At 54.7% G+C, this 22,025-nt stretch overlaps 1 protein-coding gene across 3 annotated transcripts in view; it reads left to right on the plus strand.

The window, feature by feature from the left end:
• The window catches only part of Galnt17 (polypeptide N-acetylgalactosaminyltransferase 17), a 358,134-nt gene extending 338,045 nt beyond the window's left edge, over positions 1 to 20,089 (plus strand). For 2 of the 3 annotated variants that reach the window (XM_046456026.2, XM_058583039.1), the window contains 2 exons: positions 17,840 to 18,007; positions 18,725 to 20,089. In XM_046456026.2, coding sequence (XP_046311982.1) covers positions 17,840 to 18,007; positions 18,725 to 18,853 — 297 coding nt within the window. In that variant the 3' untranslated portion in view covers positions 18,854 to 20,089. Of the gene's footprint in view, positions 1 to 15,944; positions 16,537 to 17,839; positions 18,008 to 18,724 lie in introns of those variants that run through there. The other variant, XM_058583038.1, reaches the window with a different exon arrangement.
• The last annotated feature ends 1,936 nt before the right edge of the window (positions 20,090 to 22,025 follow it).

Here is a 22,025-nt window from a genome sequence, read left to right on the forward strand (position 1 = left end):
TTGGGTAACTGTCCCTATTCTGTGATTCCACAAGGTGGGGGCTTTCTGGTTGTTTCCCATAGGAGGCAGGGAGTGGGTTCACAAGTAGTTATGTCAGCAGATGCTAAGAGGGCAGTGCGCATGTCCTGTGGAAAGGACCCTGTGAATGAATTCAGAGTCCCTGCTGATCTGCAGAGGGGTGCCGCAGGTGCACATGCTGCCATGACCCAAAGGCCTGGCTGCAGCTTGGAAGAAATGAGACGCTTCCCTCCTGAGAAGCTGATGGACGTGTCCATCCTGAGACTGACATTCATTTGGACCGTGGGTGCTGGTGCAGGAGCAGAGTGCTTCCCGGGCAGGAGGACCGTGTTTCAGAAGCATTTCCAGGGAGCACACAGGCAGCCAGAGGGGCCAAGAGACGAACCTCCAGGTTAAACTGGAGCCTGAAAAGGGGTTTCCTCTGACGGCTCGGCACTCACCAGTGGTGTGTGTGTGTGTGTGTGTGTGTGTGTGTGTGGACACAGAGCTCAGCAGAGACTCTCCAAGACAGGGAGAAGACTCGTCCAAACCTGCCATCAGCCTTGACAGTCGTAAATTTTAAACATGATTCCGCCAACCGAGAGCCACAGAAGAGGGGACTGGTGGTGCTGGACCAGGAGGACCCGAGGGGAGGGGACAAGAGGCAGGAGGCAGGGCCCTCCTGCACCATCTTCACGATGCCCACAGCTCCAGTGCAGGCAGCAGGCAGCTGGGCCTGCCCTCGGGTAATGCCACCTGGAGACCTCACTAGACTTGACCATATTTGGGGATATGCCAGGATTCATTTTTAGAACACCTAACTCTCAGGCTTTGCATGGGTCAGCTTTTAGTGACTGTGACCCAAACACCTGAGGAAACAGCTTAGAGCAGGAAGGATCTGACTCACAGTCTCAGAGGTTCTGTCCACGTTGGCTGAGTCCATTGCAAAAGCAACATAGGGGAGGGGCGCAGAGGGAAGGTACTCCGCTGACAGCAGCCAGGAAGCAGAGAGAGAGAGAGGAAGGGACCAGAGATAGAGATGGCCCCCAGGCCACACCTCCGTGACCCGCTTCCTCTACCCCCACTCATCTGCCTACAGTCACTACACAGGAGTCCATTCCCATTGTCAACCCGTCAGCTGGATTAGTCCCACCGGTGAGGCTATGGCCCTTCCTAGAACCCCCACCCTGAACCGGGCCACACTGGGAACCGTGAGCTCAACACAGGAGTTTTCTAAGGGACATTTCAAATCCCACAGGCTACATATCCAGGAGGACGCCTGGCATGTCACGGGCCATCAGGAAATAGTTTAGGACGTACAGATACATGTTCTGCTAGGTGGCACTTGGACTGAGTCCTAGGAACTATGGCATAATAGAGACTCTCTCAGGTAGATATTTGCATAATCACAAAGCAGCCTGAAGAAGCCACCTTCTGTGAATGAGGAAGGGGAGAGATGTTCTCCTAAACACCCCCAGAAATCCTAGCGTCCCCGTGGCTCTAAGCAGTCTCTTCTTGTGTTGGGCACTTCAGGGGACAATTCTCTAAGCCACTCAGGAAGCCTGGGCTGACTTGAGGACCAGGACTTGAGGGGGGCCACAACTGTCTCTTGTGGTCCTGTGGCCACCTCCTCCCTGCCCACCGCCCTCCCTGGCTGCCCAGAACACCCTCCAACGGTCTGGGGAGGACCCTTGAGAAGCTGGCCACACGCACCCATCTTTCCAGGGCCTCTCTTCCTCTTTTGTTCCCTCCTCTGGGTCCTCCCTCTCAGCACCTGCTGAACTCCAGCAAGGATGCCTAGGTAGGGATGGAATGGACCCTTCACCCCAGAGATGGCCACCCCCTCCCTTGCCCAGAAGGCGGAAGCCAGGTGCCCAGGCTGCCTGTCCTGCTGGTGTTCCGTGAGCACAGCGCCAGCCTCTGCTGGGAAATCACTGGGACTCATCTTTCACCAATCCCACCTGCGTGCAGAGCTTCTTTAGCTGATTATGGAACAACAAGCCAAATCAGGCTGCCCCTTGCCCCCGACCACTGATTCAGGGAGGAACGCTCGTGAATAGCCCTGGCCGCGTGCCATGAGCTGACTTTTAAAGTGAGTCTAATGTGGCTTTCGGTGCCACCACATGTTCTGAAGTAAGCATGCCAGGCAGCAGTCCCTCTGCTGGCTCGTCAGGGTGCCCCTTCCCACATGCTCCTTCCAAGCCTGGCATGTGCCTTGGTGTCTTTCGACTGACCCTTAAGTGCTGTGGACACGCAGGCTGAATCAGAACTCCTGGAACCAGGCATCTCCCCAAAGAAGGAGCTGGTGTTCCATGGACAGCGTTAGCTTAATTAATGGACTCTGCACTGTAATTTATTATCCAGCAGCAATTAAAAAGAGATAAAATGGGCACCTAGGAGGAGGGTGATTTCCTGTCTTGTAGCATGTGTTTGTCAACAAGATGGAAATGGCTCCCGGCCATTTAAGGGCCTGCTCCCTCCAAGTGTCTGCAGCGAGCTCCTTATGGCCTCCGCCCCCCCATAGCTGATTGGTCGAGACAAACAGGCACCTCTCTCTGGAGCCTACATTTTATTTTAAGATTGAATGTCAAGAGCGCAGCCACCCTCTGTGTTGGCTGGGACCCATTTAGAGCAGGAAGTCTTGTCCCAGGAGGCCCACAGGCCCTCTCCCAGTGCCAGGCTGACTCCCCCCTGGGCACATGGCCAGGTAGGTCCCCAAGCTGCAGCACCCATGTGGAAGCCCAACGGCTTTGGCTGCCAGACGTGGGAGTCCCCAGGCCCTGGGTTGGACCTCCTCTGTCAGGCCAGCTGGTCCACCCTCCCCAGCCTCTGCTTCTGAGAGCAAAGCTGCAAAGGTGTGGTCAGAAAGAGATAACCAACCGGTGGGCAGCACTGCCCCCAGGGGCCCAGGCACTTGCTGAAGCATCCTCCACAGTCCTGACCTTCCCCAGGGCCCTGAGGTGGCCCTGGAATCCCGGCCACTGAGCTGCTGTCCAAGGTCCTGATGGTGCTGCCCCTGGTCAACGCTCTCCCAGAGCTGAGTTCCAACCCCTGCCCAAGTCAGTCTGAGCACTCCAGGCCAGGGCCACACCAGGGCAGGGACAGAAATGTCCACGAGGCCCATTTCATCGTCCTCCTCATACTCTGCCTGATGGATGGCCACCTTCCCACCCCATTTTTTAATGAGAAAAGGGAGAGGCTAAGCCATGCTGGTTTCTGAGTACAAGTCATGTGAATCGTGGCCTTGGAATCTCCTCTGTGCTATCCACAGATTCTGGGGAACATCTTGTATCCGTGATCCCCGAACTGTGCTGTAGCCCACGCTGGGCACTGCAGGGAGGCTTAGACCAGCACAGGAGATGCATTTGCCGCTGGACTGTAAAGAGCAGGGTGCAGAGACAGGGAGCTCAGGGCGCGTTCAGGGAACATGGCTGAGGTGGCAGGCAGGGATCCCTGGCAGTCACAGGAACAGGGATGGAGAACACAGTGTCAGGACGAAGGGCCAGGGCTTCCCGTCCAGCAGCTCAGATGTGTCCACAGACTCCGAGCCACCTGGGTACTCATCACACACATGGCTCCCGACTGCAGTCCCAGACAGCTGAAACCGGGCCCCGAGGTCCTATCCAGCATGTCCCAGTACTTTGCCTTCACAGCCACCTGCTGCTGGCCACGAGTCTACTGAGGACAGGTCTGAGTTAGACATCAGAGGGAGCGGCTCTGTCTCTGCTAGTCTGGGGCATGTCCAGTCTATGCCTGGTGTCCCAGCTTAATCTTTAAAAGATTTATAACATTACCTCAGTTTTTATATAACTGGGTTTTTATTTTTATTTATTTATTTGGTACCAGGGATCAAACCCAGGGGTGCTTAACCACTGAGCCACATCCCCAGCCCTTTTTAATTTTTTTTATTTTAACACAGGGTCTTGCTAAGTTGCTGAGGCTAGCTTTGAACTAGGGATTCTCCTGCCTCAGTCTCCAAGGTTTTAAATTTTTTTAAGTAAAATGTACTCTGTATAATGTAAACTTAGGCCATTTTTTTGAGAGGGGGGTCTCGCTGTGTTGCCCAGACTGACCTCAAGCTACTGGGCTGAAGTGACCCTCCTGTCTCTGCCACCAGAGTAGGTGCTGCTCACACCACCATGCAGCTTTAGTTCTGCAAGAGAACGTGCAGTCAGGTGATTCACCTCAGACACGGAGCAGTTCCGTCATCTTAGGTCCCCTGAGCCCCATGCATTACACACAGCCAGCAGAGGACCCACTGAAGGGGGGCATTCAAGGGAGTCACCTCTGTATTCACACGTGCACACTGGAGACGTCCCAGCAGGTGCTGACACAGCTTCCTCATTGAGCCGGGGATGGCAGCTTCCAAGAGCTGGTGCCATGACAGAGGTGTGACCTGGAAAGGGATCTGGGTGACGTGCCCTGGGGAGCTCATGAGCAGGCTTTGGAACAGCCAGGAGCTACGGCGTGACGTGCCCAGGTGTGCGTGGCCATGAGGCTCTGAGGGTGGCTGCAGGCTCCGTCCTGGGGGCTTTCGAAGGGGCAGGCTGGGGCAGGCGCGGTGCCTCTCCTCTGCGGGCCCCATTGGTGCGTCTCCCTCTTCCTCTGCCTCCTGTTCCCAGGGCCTGACATCCTTTCCCTCAGTTAATTCATCACCAGGACGACAGATGTGAATGCTTTGATCCCATAATTAAATTTAATCTGATCTTGGGCTCATTCTCCGATGGCTTCATCTTTTAAGCGATACATCATCCAAACACATTGTCACTGTGATGCATTGTGCCAATAAGGCACTCGTGCCCTGTTGGGGTGGCAGGGCTTCACTGAGCCATTAGCATGTAGAAGGCAACACAGAGGAATGACATCTAGCAGCCTCGTAGCTTCCAAATGCATCCTGTAAGAGCAGTGTCCAGGGGCAGTGCCCTGAGAGCCCGCTGGAGTCGGCACCCAGGGAAAGGCAGTTTGCCCCAGAGAGCAGCCTGCACACCTCCCACTTGACAAGAGGCCAATCCACTAGTCCCTTCCTATCTGTGGGACTCAGGCTCCGGGAAACCATAGACCCATGGGGCGGGGTGGGGGGTTTAGACTTCACCCTAGGAGGACTCAAGGTCGTGGGGGCACACTGCCGGTTTCTGCTTAGCCAGAATGGATTGAGGAGCTCTTTCCAGGAAGGTGACCTGTGGTCATACATGGCTTCCCAGCGAGGATGGCAGCTAGAAGTTTCGTTTCTCCTTAGAAGTTTAGCTGACTGCTCTGCAGACGCAGGTGTTATGCTGGGGGTGGACTTGGGTAAGGAGCTCGGGACGGTGAAGGGAGGGGGTTCCCACTTGGCCAGCAGAGCCCTCCTGCTTGCCCAGGGACGTCACTTCCACCAGCCCAGTGAGTGAAACCCGCTGCTCATCTTTCTCTCTTCTTTCTGACTCTAAGGCATAGCAGCACACAGAGTTTGGAAAATAAAAATTTAAACCATCTGCAATCCTTCCACCCCAAACAATTCTTTTCATTACTGAGACTTTTGCTTTCAGCTTTCCTTTTTTTCCCCCAAAAGAAACGTGTTGATTTGTAGGCTGTTTGCATATCACTGAATTAATAAGGAAATCCCGTTGCTGCTTCTGAAGCGTGGGAGGGGGAGAAGCCCCTGCAGGGAGGTGCTCATGCCGTAGCAGAGGGGCCACGGGACAGGCCTGAAACCTCACAGGAGCCTCACTCCCAGGACCCCCGTTCACAGAAGCCTGGTTTCTCTTTGGAGAAGTGGTATCTGTTGGGTGATCATCAAGAGGGTTTGCATCATCGCAAACCAGGATGAAGGGTGAATCCAAGTGGCTCTGGTTGGTGGAGACATCACAGCCCTTCTGCCGCCATCCACTAGGCACGGACAGCCTCCTAGTGGCTTCCTTCCTGTGGTGTGAGGTGGGCATCCGAGGGACAGGCCTGCTCCCGGAGGCTTCTCTCAGCTTGGCTGCTGCCTTCTGCCCCCAGGGGCCAGGTTTGTGTCTGTGAGACTCCTGCAGGGCCTGAGTCAGGGCCTGGTCACGAGCAACAGGAAAGGAGGCCCCAACCTGGTGAACCTGGGGCCAGCCAAAGTCACCGGAGCACCGCAGACTCCTCGTCATGTCACACTCCATCAATACACTGCCCAGTGTGGCTCCCGGGGGTCTTTGGTGTCCCCTGCCTCTTAGTAAGACTGTGGTCAGTAAAGGGCACCTTGCACACGTCCTGTCCCTGAGCCAGCTCACCTGTGGGGATGCTGAGAGATGCTGGCCTTTGCCTTCTTGTGCCCACGGGGTCCAGATCACACCTGACCTCACCTTACCCTGCACTCCTCACTGAGCATTACACAAACGTAGTTCTTTTAAGATAAAAGTCTGAGTTTGGGAGCCCAATGTCACCACCTTTATTAAGCCACTAAATTTCATGAAGTGCTTTAAATATCTTGTTTTACTTACCTGCTGTGACGTGCGGTGAGACAGGTGTTACAGCTCTGGTTTGCAAATGAAGAAGCCGAGCCCTTGGAGCAAATGACTCATGTCCAGGTTGGTAGAAACAGCTTCAGGTGTTTGAAGCCTGAGTGTCCATGGGCCAGCTCCGAGGTGGGGGGCTAGCTCTGTGTTGGAGCGCTGGCCCAGCACGCGTCAGGGCCTGGGACTGATCCCCAGCACAGGGGAGGAAAAGAGCCCAAGTGTCAGGTTTGGGGGTCTCAGAGACGCGGTGCACACAGGAGGATGTGAGGAAATGAAAGTCACCAGGGCAGTGAAGTCACCCAGAGCCACCAATGGGCAATACTGTAAGTGCATGAAAAACAAGGGATTTGCTCAGCTTCAGCATGTCCCTTGGCAGAGAGGAGGGGTGGCTTGTGGCTGAGAAACACAGACACCAGCTTCCCAAGTGCCCAAGGGCAACATTGACAGAAGGGAACTTCCTGAACCCCCCAGGGTGGCCCGGGACGCAGCCCCCGTGCTCATTGGCTCTTCCTGGAAACACACCCGGGCCCAGGTCTAGTAGTGAGAGGGCAGTGGACAAACCCATCCAGGGACTTCCTACAGGGCAGCTGCCCACAGCTTCAAAAGAGCCGAGTCACCGCAGAGGGAGAGCTATGGGGCCCGTCAGCAGAAGCAGCCTTGGAGACCCCGACACTGAGCAGGTGTGACCTTGGGTCCTGGGCAGGGACTCCTGGGAAGTCCTGCCTCTGCAGACAGAGCTGCCCTGACGCTCATCTCCTGTCTCTGGTGGTCTTGCTGCGGTTACAGGAGGCCACCTCAGGACAGGCTGGCGAAGGGCGGGTCCTCTCTGCTGTCGATTTTTTGTAGATTAAGAGCTATTTCAACACAACAGGGTTTCACACCCCATTCAGGAGGTCCTGGTGCTGAGAGTTGGTGGTTGAGAGGTCGAGAAAGCACAAGGGGACACTGGACCCTGGGTTGACAGGTGCACGGGACAGTCATTTACTGAGATGGGGACACAGGTGTGGGGGAGTGACGAGTTCTGTTTGGAGCACTGTGAGGCTGGGGAGGGAGACGGGGAAGCCCAGCTGTTCCCTTTAGGCCACAAGCCCCCAAGGCCGGGACAGAACCACAGTGGAAGATGGGCTCCTGGAGTGTGCTAAGGACCCACCCAGATGTGGCCGCACACTCAGTAGCCAGCAGAGCCACCTGGAGAAGCAGAGTCCAGTCCTGCTTCAAGGACCTGTGTGCTTTCCGCAGGAACAACAAAACCACCGGTGGGGAGGAACTGCCCATGGAGCATGGAGGAGGCCAGACTGGGCTGGGTGCAGGGCAGGGTCCCTGACCGGGGGGGGGGGGGGGGGGGCTGGGCGGGGAGTGATGGTCAGGAGTCTGCAGGGCTCTATAAGCTGAGCACATGGGAAGGTGGGTGAGGGGAGGCAGGATCAGTGGAAAGGAGCCAGGTGCATCCCTAGAACCTTCTGGGGAATTCAGCAAACACTGAGGGTCAACACTCAGAATGTAAATGCTCTGCCGTCTTAATTTGAACAAAACTGTGCCAAACGCTATATTTCCCTGGAGTCAAATTGTGGGATATTGGAGCAGGAGCGTAGGCTATATATTTTTTTCCTAAGAGAAATTTATGAGCTGGCCTCCTGGAACCATGTGGAAATTGACCGGCCTGTCGGTGCAGATTGGCCCTTTGGATAACCAGGCTTCCGGCTGCTGAGAAAAGCTCTCTAGGCCTGAGGCCCCGGTGCAGGGAAGGTGGGTCTCTGGTGGAGAAGGGCGTGGCACCACTGGTGACCCTCACACCCTGAACGTCGGGCGGTGTGTTACAGAAGTGTCAGCCTGTGGGCCCAGCCGCAGGGAGAAGGACGTCAGATGAGCGGAACTGTCCCCGCTGAAGAGTCCCAAACCATGAGGACAGACAAACCTCTGCACCAGGGCGCTGGGGAAGGAGCAGCCTCTACAGGGCCGTGGTCACTCCTGAGGGCATTGCACAGGTGGACAGACCCGACCAGGCCTGGAGTGTCGCACACTCAGACATGAGGGTGCCTGGCCACTCTCAGGTGTGACTCTTCAGATCATCTGCACCAGTTCTCTCACCTGTGAATATGAGCAGGGCCTCCTGGACTCCTGTTCAGTCCAAGGCCGATTTGGAGTGGACAGCCTGCTTGGGCTGGTGGAGAGCAGTCCAGAAGCAGAGAACAGGCAGGGCCCTCCTCCACCCATGGCCACCTTGAGATACACAAGGGGCAGTAAGCCCAGGGTGAGGGTCATGAGAGCCAAGGACCCAAGGCAGGAGTGGGGCATGGGAGTGGCTTTGGGGTGGGATCCAGAGACACCAAGAGTCCGATCCAAAGCGTAGGAATCCAGGCAAGGACACGGGATCTGGACCAAACCAGGAAAGCAAAGGGGAAGGGAGGACCTGGAGCAGAGTCAGGGGCAACTCAAACAGCCCCCCGATAGCCTGAGAGCCCCCAGGTACCCAGCTGCCCAGGTGGGCTGTTGAGGCACCAGGTGTCAACCCCTGGACAAGGGTCTGTGGGACAGCAGGAAGCCCAGAGGGTCTGAGCCGGAGAGGAGCCAGACCAGGATGCACTGGCCACAGGAGGCCAGCTTGGAATCTGACGAGGGAAGGAAGTTCTGGGGAAGCATGGCGACTCCCGTTGTCCAGGGGTGGATGACATGCAAAAAAAGTGACATCTGACACAGGCGTGCTCCTCTTGTGAGGTTGTGAGGCCCCCTAACCACTCTGTGAGGGGATCCTGTTATCATTCCCACTGTTAAGATGAGGACAGAGTCCCCGCGGCTGGCGTAGCCCACCCAGGGCCACACAGCCACCGAGCGGCAGAGCCTTCCTCAACCTCTGCCCTCAGGGCACCCTGCCTCTCGGGCACCTGCGCAGCCAGGGACATTGCTTGGTTGGCAGATGAAGGCGGCGAGCAGTTGGCCCCTGGTGTAGAAGCAGATCATGCTGAGGAGGAGACAGTGCTGGCTAGCACTCTCCTGTGGACGGGGACTCTGTTCTGCCTTCCAATTCACACAGGGACAAGAAGGAAATGATCCGTCACTGAGACAGCCTGCTCGCCTGCCCTATGCAACGTCGGGGAGCCTCCAGGGAATTGCCTCTGGATCCCTGGAAGGCCGCCTGGGTACCTCTCCCATCTGCCCTCTCCTACCAGCTCTTCCTGCCCTTGTCCCGGGGAGCCTCACCTCAGAGACTCCAGCCTCTCCACAAGGGTCTGTGGACCAGACCCTGTGACCCAGCCACCATGTCACTGCCCTGCCATACCTCCTGGAACTGCCGCTTCAGGAAAACCAATTTTGTTTGATAGACAGGGCACAATCACATCTCCCTGTTCATTCCAAGGAAGGAGTGCATCTTCTGGAAAGAGTTTGAATCCAGCATTATGTCGGAGGCCAAAAGGAGGTTGAGGGGGAGGTTCTTGGGACCACACCAGCCCCAGGAGCTGGTCCTCTTGCAGAAGACACAGGGTTCTGGAGCATGCCTCCTGAGCAGCCCACTGGGTCTTCAAATCACCTTTATGGAGGTTTAAGGTAAATACGATAATAACGTGCCTCCGCTGAAAGGCCAGATCTGAGGAGCTCTGACAGGTATACGTGCAGACGCAATGGCCTCCCTAATCAAGACAGAATGTCCCACCCCCCACAGGGCTCCTTGTGCCCTCTTTTCTCGGCCCTCACCCTCAGGCATCCACTGCTTGTCCATTTTGAGATAATTTTTGTCTCTATTCAGTTTGGGACCTGGCTTTGGGATCTGCCAAAGGTGGGCGCAGGCAGTAGCTTTCAGGCCTGTTTCCGCCAAGCCTGGATCTCGGCTCTTGGGCCAGCTTGGAGGGCTCTGTCCATGGCCCAGCTGCCTCTTCCCCTGCCTGGCCCAGCTTCCTGCATGCACAGGACAATGAGGGGGAAAATCTTCTTATATGACCAAGTGCACATGTCCGTGCAGTCCCAAGAAGCCATTATTGTGGGCTTCAGCGAAGCAATCAATGAGTGAGTTCCCCCCAAGAGGGTTGGAGTCAAGGGCCACATCTCTTTCGTCTCACCTTGCAGGTGAGCAAGCTGCGCTTCTCTCTGAGAGTGGTCTTCCATGGTGAAGGTAGGTCCTGTGAAGACAGGGGAGACCCTTAACAGTGACTCTGTTGAAGTCTTGTTCCTGTGACAGCCTACTGGATAGCCCTGGGTTCCGGAGTCCTTCACAATTACCCGCCTGGCTTCTGTTTATCTGGCTCTACCTGCGCATTTTAGTTCTCCCTCCAGGCGGTCGAATGTGGGTTAATAGTTGTGCATGTCTTAGATCAGCTCAAAGAGAACTTCCTTTTTGCCCCTAAATGAGAACTAATAGTCTCTGAACGCAGAGGTTTTTTCCCTAGTGCATTAGGGTCGTGGATTGTGACGTTCATCTCTCCTCCTGGGCCCAATAGCCCCACTTAGAATAGTCCCATCAATTCAGAAGGGATTTACACAGGATTTGCTTTGCCAGGTCCCCAGGCCGTGTAACAGGGCGTTGGCTACTGCTGTCCTAAGCTCTCCTAAAAACAGCAGCAACAGCAAAAATGACATGAAGTGCAAAATCATATGAGTTAAGAGATCCCATCAGGGTGGCAGCAGTGAGGACCCTGTGACATGGAATGGGGCAGGCCAGGGATCCTCCCCCCAGGGAGGATAGGGTGGCCTGTTTGAGAGAAGCGTCGGTCATCTGTTAAGCCTGAGAAGGAGAGCAGGGCCTGTGGTGGCCGCCCTGGCAAAAGCGCACCCTTCCTGCAGTGGGCAGAGTGGGCAGTGAGGCTGGGGCAGGGGAGGCTTTGAGTGGACCCTGCAGGCCGGTGGTGTGAAGAGAGCCGGGAGGTGGGGAGGCAGAGCCCCACCAGTGAGGACGGCTCTGTGGCAGCTCAGGTCAGACCTGTCACACATGGAGGTTGCAGAAGAAGCATCTGGGAGGGGCGGGGGGGTGGGGGCAGCAGGAAAGGAAGACAGTACCTGGGGATGAGGAGTGGAGCCTGGTCAGAGATGGGGGTGCTGGTGTACACCTGGGTCGGCAAGTCCCAGGCCCTCATGAGCCTAGAGGAGGGGAACCCTGTGGCTCCCAACAGAGCCCAGTGGGAGAGCCTGTGCCTCCCCTGCCCCCATTACCTAGGGAGGTGCTGATTCTGCAGACAGCGGCTTGGCTATGACTGCGAGGTGCAGAGAGAGGGCACTGGGAGCAGGGTCCGTGGGACTCCTGGTAAGCCAGTCCACCACCTAACCCTGTGCGCACTGTGCATTCACAACACAGCAAAGAAGGTAAACAGCTTGGGAGGAGTCCAACCAGAGCAGTGCGAGACTTGGGCACTGAAAACCGCAAAGCATCGTGGAAGATACAAGAAACCTAAGGGCAAAGCTCTCTGTGAGCAGCGGCTTGACTCTCGGTGGCAACGCTGCCACCGACCTACAGATCTTGCACAATCCTGATCAGAACTCCAGCTCCCTTTCCTCCGTAGACATGGAAAAGCTGATTCTAAGATTTATATGAAAATGGAAGAGATCAAGGACAGCCAGAACCCTACTGAGAAAGGAATGAGCCGGAGGAAGAGTCACACATCCCAGTTCTAAAACTTACTACAAAGCTGTACTAATCAAGCCCGTGTACTACAGGCAAAAAGAGAGACTAGAGATCAGTGGGATAGCCCTGAGAGCCCAGGAATAAATCCTCACATTTACAGCCGATTGATTTTTGACAAGGTGGCAAGACACTTCAATAGGGAAAGAACAGTCTTTTCAACAAACGGTGCTGGGACAGCTAGGTAGCCACATGAAAAAGAATGCATGTGGACCCTTCCCTTACACCAGTAGAAAAGGGCCTCAGATGGATCAAAAACCCAAGCTCAAGAGCTAACAGGATAAAAAGTCTCAAAAACATAGAGGGGTAAGTCTTCATGACCTAGATCTGGCAATAGTTTCTTAGATCTGACATCAATAGTGTAAGCAACCGAAGAAAAAAAAAACAGAGAAATCGGACTTCATCAAAATTAGGAACTTCTGTACCTTAAAGGACGCTACCAGGAAAGTGAAGACAAAATTCCACCCAATGGAGGGATATGTTTATAAATCATAGATGTGAAAAAGGTCTGGCATCTAGATTAAGAAAAGAATTCTCACAGAGCAACAGTAAAAAAAAATAATAAAATAAAGAATTAAAAAAAAAATGGACCAAAGATAGATGGGCACAATAGCAGGAACCCGTGACCCCAGCCACTTGGGAAGTTGAGGAGAATTGTGGGTTCAAGGCCAGGCTGGGCAACTTAGTGAGAACCCGTGTCAATAAGATAAAACAAGCAGAAGATCTGAACAGACATTTTTCCCAAAGCAGATACAAAGTGGCCAATAGGCACATGCAAAGATGCTCCGCGTCATTTACCGTTAGAGATGCACGGCAAAACCATAACAGCCACTGTAGGAAAGCACTCGGATGGCTGCCATCCCAAACACAGACAGCAGGATTGGCAGGATGTGGAGAAATTGGTACCCTGGTTCATTGTGATGGGAGTCTGCCTCATGCCGCTGCTTTGGAAAAGAGTCTTTGTAACAAAGTTACCATATGACCCAACAGTGAGCAGTTCTATTCCTAGGTAGATAACAAAGAGACCTGAAAATATATGCTCATAAAACGTCAGGTGTGAGTGTCCATAGCAGCAAGATTCACAATAGCCCCACAGTGGAAGGACCCCAAATGCCTGTCACTGGTAGGTGGATAAACAAAGTGGACCAAGAGATGAGGCACGACTTGGAAGGGACACTGAAGCTCACGGATCCATGCGGCTCCGAGGACTGGAGAGGAGAGGGCCAGGGGCCGCGAGAGGAAGAGAAGAAAGGCATCGCCCAAGAGAGCGGTTCTGAGGCCCTGGAGAGTTGACGCCCACGTTCTAGAGGAAGTCCAGTAAGCAGGGTCACCAGGCAGGGGAACAGCAGGGAACAGTCTCAGAGGCAGGAAGGTCTGCTGGGGTGCAGAGGACAGGGCCGACATCCTTCGGAGGAAGCCATAGTCTGCAGACGGCACCGTGAAAGCTCCTGACCCAGCACCGGGGCAGAGTGGGGTCTGGTTGGCAGCGGGTCCCGGCTCGCCACCTCCTGCCTTGTGGAGGAAAAGCGGACCTGAGATCTGTTGGCCTGACTTGGCCTCCGTCGTCCTTCAGAGCATTGTCGTTCTCCCAGCTTCCTCGTGGAAGCAGCCAGGCGCTGGCCTGTCAGTGTAGATGGCCCAGGGCTCTGTGTCTTCCCCCAGAAGGAAATGCCACCAGGGCCCCCATTCCTGCCTGTCCACTCTGATGCCCACATGGGCTTGGGGTGGGTGTGTGGCCTCTGCAGGGCCTAGCAGCTGGTCTCGCTGTTTCACGCCCTAATGGACCTCAGGTAGGAGAACCTCTAGCTCCCTGCGGCATTCAGCTCTGCTCTTTAAACATCTGGGTCACAGATACGCTCAGCTGATTAATGTTCCTGGCTTTGCTCATTTGCTGCTGGATAATAGATTGATTCATAATTTTAATAAGCAGCTGTGTCTATCTTTCCCGTGAACGTAAAGGCAGCTTGCTGTCATTCATCACTTTGCATTTGGTGAATTTAGATATATTCAGGGGACGTTGTTTAGGGAGGGGAGGGTGGGCTTGTGATTCTCTCACCATTTTGCCTGGGACAATGACTCTGATTTGGAACTAATTGGGTGTAGAACACACATTCACCGCTTCTCTCTCAAGGGCACTTAAAAGACTCCCTGTCACTTGTTCAAGGGAAGCAGGCAGGCTCCCTTTGGGGATCAGAGCCAAGGGTTTGTGAGTCACTTTCCCCAGGAGATGAGAATCTTCTCCACCAGAGAAGGCTCACTCATGTCCCCAAGCAGAGCTGCCTTCTCAGCCACTCTTGGGCAACAGCACCCAGGCTCTCTGAAGAGGCGAGGGTCCTCCAGCAACCTGGGATGAAGCCTCCCTCTTGCTGGTTAGCTGCTGGACCAGGGGTCACTAGGTCTCCAGGGAGCCACAGGGAGAGACCAGGACTCAGCCAGGTGACCAAATATGTTCATGCCTCAGTTTCCTTGACTAGAAAGTGGGGACAATAATAACGCCTCTCTCACTGAGTCCTGAGTGTCACATCACCACTCCCTGTGTGGCACTGGGAATGACTCGGGGTGTGTCTTCAACGTCTGCCGTTAATGACTGCCAGCCACCTGGCACGTGGGGTTAGGAGAGCACGGACGAGAGCTGTGCTGGCCTCCCCCCGGGGTCCTCACCATCACCAACCTGTGCTGCATCCTCTCAGTGAGAACACAGCCCCGTCCTTCTGCTCCCAGAAGCTCGTGGCTGAGCTGGGTTTGAGGACTCCTGGCAACATGCCCATGGAGTCCAACTGGGGGGACGTGGCTTCAGGGTTTTTCACTTATTTTTTTATTTGTTCTTTTTAGATATACACGACAGTAGAGTGTATTTTGACATATCATGCATACGTGGAGTAGAACTTCCCATTCCTGTGGTTGTACGTGCTGTGGAGTAACACAGGTCGTGTATTCATGTGAGGATAGGAAAGATGGCTCCAGTCCATTCTTCTGTCCTTCCTATTCCCATCCCCCTCCCTCCCCTGCATTCCCCTTTGTCTAATCCCATGAACTTCTATTCTTCCCTACCTGCTTATTGGTGGGTTAGCATCCGCATATCAGAGAGAACATTCAGCCTTTGGTGTTTGGGGATTGGCTTATTTCACTTAGCATGATAGTCTCCAGTTCCATCAGTTTACCAGCAAATGCCATAGCTTCATTCTTCTTTATGTGCATATACACCACATTTTCTTATCCATTCATCAGTTGAAGGGCACCTAGTTTGGCTCCATAGCTTAGCTATTGTGAATTGAGCTGCTATAAACATTGATGTGACTACATCACTCTAGTCTGATAATTTTAAGTCCTTTGGGTATAAACCAAGAAGTGGGATAATTGGGTCAAATGGTGGTTTTATTCCTAGTTTTCGGAGGAATCTCCATACTTCCTCCATAGTGGTTGCACCAATTTGCAGTCCCACCAGCAGTGTATGGGTGAACCTTTCCCCCCACATCCTTGCTAATATTTGTTGTTGCTTGTATTCTTGATGATCACCATTCTGAAGGAGTGAGATGAAATCTCAGTGTTAAGTTGCATTTCTCTAATTGCTAGAGATGATGAACATTTTTTCACAAATGTGTTGACCATTCATATTTCTTCTTCTGTGAGGTGTCTATTCAGTTCCTTAGCCCATTTATTGACTGAGTTACTTAGTTTTTTTTTTTTTTTTTGGCATTAAGTTTTTGAGAGCTTTATATATCCTGCAGATTAGTGCTCTATCTGAAGTTCAGGTGGCAAAGATTCTCTCCCATTCTGTAGGCTCTCTCTTCACATTCTTGATTGTTTCCTTTGCTTGAAGGAACTTTTTAGTTTGATACCATTCCATTTATTGATTCTTGATTTTACTTCTTGTGCCTTAGGAGGTTTGTTGAAGAATTCAATTCCTAAGCTGACAGGATGGAGAGTTGGGCCTACTTTTGCTTCTGACCAGCCAAAAATACTATAGCCAGCAAAATCAAGCTTCAGAATTGAATATTGAAATAAAAACATCCCATGATAAGCAAAAATTTAAAGAATTCACAACTAGAAAGCCTGCACTACAAAACATACTCAATAAAATATTTCATGAAGAAGAACTGCAAAATAAAAGTGGAAACAGCAAAGGGAGGAACTGCACTAGAAAATTAGTCAATCAAAGGAGAAACTGATTCAAATTAAAAACCAGAAATAAATCAAAATGACAGGGAATAAAAATCATCTCTCAGTAATAACATGGAATGTAAATGGCCTACACTCATCAATCAAAAGACACAGACTGGCATATTGGATTAAAAAACAAGAGCCAACCACATGCTGTCTCCAGGAGGCTCCAGTTTTTCAATGATGATCCTCACCACATGGACAACCTGCTTTTCTGTGAACATGCTTTCAGCACTTGCTCTGTGATTTGCTTCTGGCAAGAAATGAAATTAATTAGAGTTAGTCCTGCCCCTCAAATAGGTGAATGCATTTTTTAAAAGTTAGAGTGTGATTTTTAACTTCCATGGACAGGAAAGGCAGGGCAGGGGAAGCCTCAGCCTACGGGTGCTGTCATGGTCAGGGGTGCCAGGCATACTGTCTCTGGGTTGGTCAGCAAGTGCTGCGTAACAATAGTCGCCCCTGTATCCACAGGTTGGCTGGTGGTTCTGGGATCTGGACCGGGCTTAGCTGATGTGGGCTGGGTCCAGTCATACACCCGCTCTCCTCAGCTGGCACGCTGGCTGAGGGCTGCCTGTCCAGGGGCCTCCTCCACTTTGGCTCTCGGGTGGGCCAGCAGCAAGTCAGCCAGGGCTACACCCAGGGCAGGAGAAAGGCCCTGGAGCAAACAGGGCTAAAGGCCACATCCTTGCTTCTGCTGCACTCCATAGGCCAAAGTGTGTCACAGGAAGAGAGGACCCGCTTCCTAATGGAAGGTGCCATACAGCTGTGTTGGCAAGGGGGACAGAAGGAAGAGGGCAGACGTGGCCACTTCTGCAACCAACTTGCACGAAGCAACCCCCAGGATCGTGCTGCCATTTAGCAGGCCCCTGCTTAGTGTCAAACATAAAATTTTGTTCCCAATTCCGATTATTTTCTTGGAATAGATTTCTAAAAGTGGATTTATTGAATCAAAGGTAGTAAATGTTTTAAAAGCAAAAAGTACATATTTAGAAATCACCCTGTTGAAATGTTGTAGGAATTACCCTCCCTCTAGCTCTACTGTGAGAGGGGACAGTTCCTATCTTAGGCTAACACTTGCCAAAATGTGAATAATCTTTTTTAAAATGTGGTATCTCACTTGTGTTTTCACTTTTTATTTCTTCCAATGCCTGCCTATGGATTCTAATGTCCATGTCTTCTTCACTGAATTGGCTCTCTGGTCCCTTCCCAGCAGGGTAGAATTCATGAATCTCAATTTACAAAGAGGAGGACTCAGAAAGGCTGAATGTCTTGTTCAAGGTGACTCAGCAGCTGGAAGCAGGGCCAAGCTTCAGAAATCACATCCCTGGTCCCTCCTCCTATTCCCACTCCCCTGTGGGCTGGACAGAAAGCTGGTCCTGCAACATTGAGGACTTAGAAAGCACATCAGAACGAGAGTCTGGGAGAGCTGTCCCCAGGCCCAGCAAGCTGAGGGCTTCTTGGATGGGGCTGTCCTGCAAGTTGGGTGCATAGGGTGCCTGTCAGAACTGAGATGGTGGCGAGGACAGCAGGGTGGACCGAGGCAGAGGTGGGCTGCACCGCAGAGCCACGGTTGCCCTCCGGCCTCAAGCCACTCCCACCCCTGCTCTCTCTGCAGCTTGCACGCTACACCAAGGAAGGCTTCCTGCACCTGGGGGCCCTGGGGACCACCACACTGCTCCCTGACACCCGCTGCCTGGTGGACAACTCCAAGAGCCGGCTGCCCCAGCTCCTGGACTGCGACAAGGTCAAGACCAGCCTCTACAAGCGCTGGAACTTCATCCAGGTGAGGGCTCCGCCAACAGGACCATGGTCAGGGCAGTGCAGAGGCTGCAGGCCACAGAGGAAAGTCCAGGCCCCCAGGTCCCCAGCAAAGTACATCCCAGAGCCAGGTCTCCCAGCCCCTGGCCAGGCTTGTGGACACAGGGCATGTCCCAGGAGTCGTCAGGGGGGCTTCTGTGGGCAGCAACCTGCCTGGTTCCCACGCCATTCGAGGTTGGGGATTCTGATGGACCCAGAGAGGGGAGTGTGGGAAGGACCCCTGGACCCGCCCAGTACCACGGCCAAGTAAGGCTGGGGAGTCAGACCTCAAATACCCCAGGAGGTTCGTCCTCCCGATTCAGCCACCCCGATGCTCATCTCATGTCCAGCCACAGGAGCTTGGGGAGCTCACTTATGTTCTGACCTTAAGGTCTGCAGGGGACGCGCCCGTGACCCCTCTGCTGTGTGAGGGATATTGGTGGAATGTGTTCCCCATGGGGTGTGCCTGCCCAGAGCTGTGGAGGTTAAGAGTCCCTCCCTCTCTCCCTCTCCCTCCTTTGCCCTCCTCCCTCCTTTCTTCTCCCTCCTTCTCTCTCTCCCTCCCTCCCTCCCTTTTCCCTCTCACTATCTCTCCCTCCCTCCCTCCATCCCCTCTCCCTCTCTCCCTCCCACTCCCTCCCTCCTTTTCCCCCCTCCCTCCCTTCCACCTCCCCCCCTTCCTTCTTACTCTCTCTGCCCCCAGAATGGAGCCATCATGAATAAAGGCACAGGGCGCTGCCTGGAGGTGGAGAACCGGGGCCTGGCCGGCATTGACCTCATCCTCCGCAGCTGTACAGGACAGAGGTGGACAATCAAGAACTCCATCAAGTAGCCAGAGGAGCTGGGCCACCGGGCGCCCAGCCCAGGACAGGGCCAGTCTGTCCTCAGGCCCAGCCCACGTGGTGGAGAGAGACAACAGGGGCCAACAGGTGCTGGGTGGGGCCCAGGCTCCTGCAGGACAGCCGGGGACCCCAGAGGAAGACTCCATGTCCCCTGTGGCGTTCAGCCACCCTAAGTTTCCTACACCCTGGAAAAGCCCCCGATGCTTCTCTGGGAAACCAGGAGCTGTCCTCTGCATCCCCAGAGGTGGCCTGGGACCAAGGGGCGAGACTGTCCATACCTCTGCACCATCTCCCACCCCAGGGTCAGCATCTGGGCCTGGCAGGGTCCCCTCCTCTTCTCATCCTTTGCCGCCGCAGCAGCTTCTGAATTTCAACCCCACCCTCAGTGAAATGGGGCAGGTGGAGCCTCAGCCACATTGGAGACCCACCCTCGAGAGGGCAGGAGCCTCCAGACCCCATTTCCACTGAGGTTGCTTCTGCTCAGATGCCTCCTCACGCCCAAGGCAGGTGCTGTCCCCGAAACATCCCATCAGGGTGGCTTTGGGGCTACAGCTCTGGCGCCAGGTTCCTATGAACGCTCATGGACCAGCAGCCCGGCCTATGTCCTGCTGAAGGGCCCCACAGGTGGGAGCCGGGCTGAGGCCACAGTCCTGGCCCTTGGAGCAGCCAAGGTCTCCCTGCAGCGAGAGGGCCGCAGAAGCCAGCCTGGAGCCCGCAGAGGAAGCTCAGAAGACCTGCTCTGCTCGCCGCAGTGCAGGCCACGCTGGCCCCTGGGCAGGGAACAGCCATGTCCTCCTGGGAGTGGGGAGTGTTGCTTCTTTCCAATTGCCCTCTGGTTAGGGTGCACTTGTAAATCAGAGTTAATATATGGACGCGTGCGTGCACGGAGCGAGTGGCCAGGTGCGTGTGTCTGAGTGTGAGTGTGTGGTAGAGCAGAGGCAGCGCGGGGCCTCGACTGCTTGACTGCCCCATGGGACGAGCTGCTGAGGAGCCAGGGGTCGGCCCCACGTTCCAGCGGAGGACGAGACTTAGCCTTGCCTGCTGTGGTGCCCCTCTGCCGCTTACCCCTCTGCCATGGCCGTCCTTGGCCAACCCTGCCCAGAACCAAACCCTGTAGCTGCCCCGTTGCCCTGCGTGGGGTTCCCAGAGTCTCCTCTGGTGACATCCTGTTGGCGATCTCCCCGCCCCATCTCCCACCTGTGAAATAAACACAGTCGTGCTTCCCAGTGGCCTCCAGGGCTTCTTCATTGCTCCAGAGCCCAGCTCGGGAGGGCCTCTGAGCAGCAGCGGGTGGCTTCTTGGCAGTTAGGCTGAGACAGAGCCCTCTGCCCCAGGCACACCCTCCTTTGCCCCAAAGCTTCACGGGGTGTGACCCTTGATCCCAGCTCACTCACCCTGGTTGAGCCTGGGTTAGGAGGTCAGTGTGCAGGGGAGAGTGGAGGCTGCCAGGGGCAGAGTTCCTGCTGCCCAGGCCTGGCCTGCGGACCCACCCTCCTGCTGCTCCCAGCAGCGCCTAGCTCTCCACAGGCCTGCAGCGGCAGCACCTGCCTGTGGGGTGCTTGTGGGAACAGGAGACCTCACAGGACGCCCCCGGGGTGGAAACACATGGGAGTCATGCAGGGCCTCGGCTCTGCCTGCCCCAGCTCCTCTTCTGGGAGGAAGCCAGAGGACCCATCAGGTTCAGTGTCACCTGACACTCTGCACGTGCCGGTTGCCACTCTGCTTTTGGGTCATTCGTGAATTGGAGTCCACAATCATATCAATGGAAAACGTCATCGGGCAATGGAGTTTGTGGGCTGAAACATCAAACATCAGCGTCCAGGGTAACTGTGGTGTGAAGACAGGGCCAATGCTTCAGGCTGATGTGTCGCCCATGCCCAGGGCCAGAAGCCAGCCAAAGGTGGGAGGGTGCACCTGTACCTGGGCTCCCGCCTGCTGCCTGGCTGTTCTCCTTTAGTGCCACAGGGGAGCAGTGTGTGTTTATAGGGGTGCTGCTTTAGACCCCCAGGGGGTCTTTCCCTCTGGCACCTACAGGGCTCCAGGTCTCTGAGCTGGTCCTTGATTCCAGGGCCAATATCATGGAGTGTCCATCCCATCAGCACCAGCTGCTATCGGATCCTTTCAGGGATGGCGACCCCTCGAGAGATGGGCCAGAGCATGAGGTCAGCATCCAGGTCAGAAGCCTCTTCACCCAACCCCTGGGGTCCTGCCTGAGCCCGATGGCAGTGGGAATGCCAGGGTCAGGCAGAGAGGAGAAGCTGATGCAGCCGGAGAGGGAGGGAGAGAAGAAAGGGGAGGACTGAACTACTGCATAGTGCCCATGGCTTGCACAGTGAGCTGCCAAGGCTGGGAGCTTTCCCCCTCCCGGCCTGGAGCCCCTGGGAAGCACACACACCTTCCCCAAACGCTGGCGGGGGCTCCCCCTGCAGTTTGAGACGCGGCGAGCCAGTCCCCCTCAGGTGGCACGGCAGAGGGGCTGGCCCGGCTGTGCCCTGCTGCCCCTGCGCACCTGCCCTCTGGCTCGCCTGCTCGCCTTTTCTTTCTCCTTCCCCCTTGGTTTACACTGCAGAAAACTTCACAGATGGCACGTCTGATAAATGTCCAAGCCACCCAAGCCCGTGTCTCTGAGTCTACACATCTCTCCTCACTGTTTTGTCTTTATTGTACTTATTCGGGTGAGAAGAGGAAACTAGAAAAGCCCCGGACAGCGGAAACGGGGCTGGAGCCACCTTCTGAAGCCACTAAGTCACTTGACTCAGGCTTCACTCATTTTTTTTTTCCCATCTGATATTTTTTTCTACCATTCTTGGAAAATGCCTGGGTTTCACAGGACGCCCAGGCAGAGCGTGCCACCCTTCAGGGCTTTGCGGGATGAGAGTTGTCCCCGACTCACATGCTATTTGTCTTCCTCCCGTTTTGTTTCAAATGCTCTGGGAAGGGCTGAGTGACAGCTGGCTGGGAGGGCCTTGGAGTCTGTCTAGGGAGCCAGGTGGCTCAGGAGGCCTGGACAGGCCAGGTGGCTGGACTCAGGTGCCCCACGCCCACTCACGACCAGTGAGTCAGACTCCCTTTTGATTGGGGCTCCAGCTAGGCGGTTGGGTGGCAGGTCCTCTGTCCCTCTCCAGCCACTGCCTCCTCTCCTCGAATCCCAAATTCCCAAAT

This window comes from Marmota monax, unplaced genomic scaffold (assembly GCF_021218885.2).
Source record: "Marmota monax isolate L192 unplaced genomic scaffold, Marmota_monax_Labrador192_F-V1.1 WCK01_AAM20220418_F8-fsc00235, whole genome shotgun sequence".
Classification (NCBI taxonomy): domain Eukaryota; kingdom Metazoa; phylum Chordata; class Mammalia; order Rodentia; family Sciuridae; genus Marmota; species Marmota monax.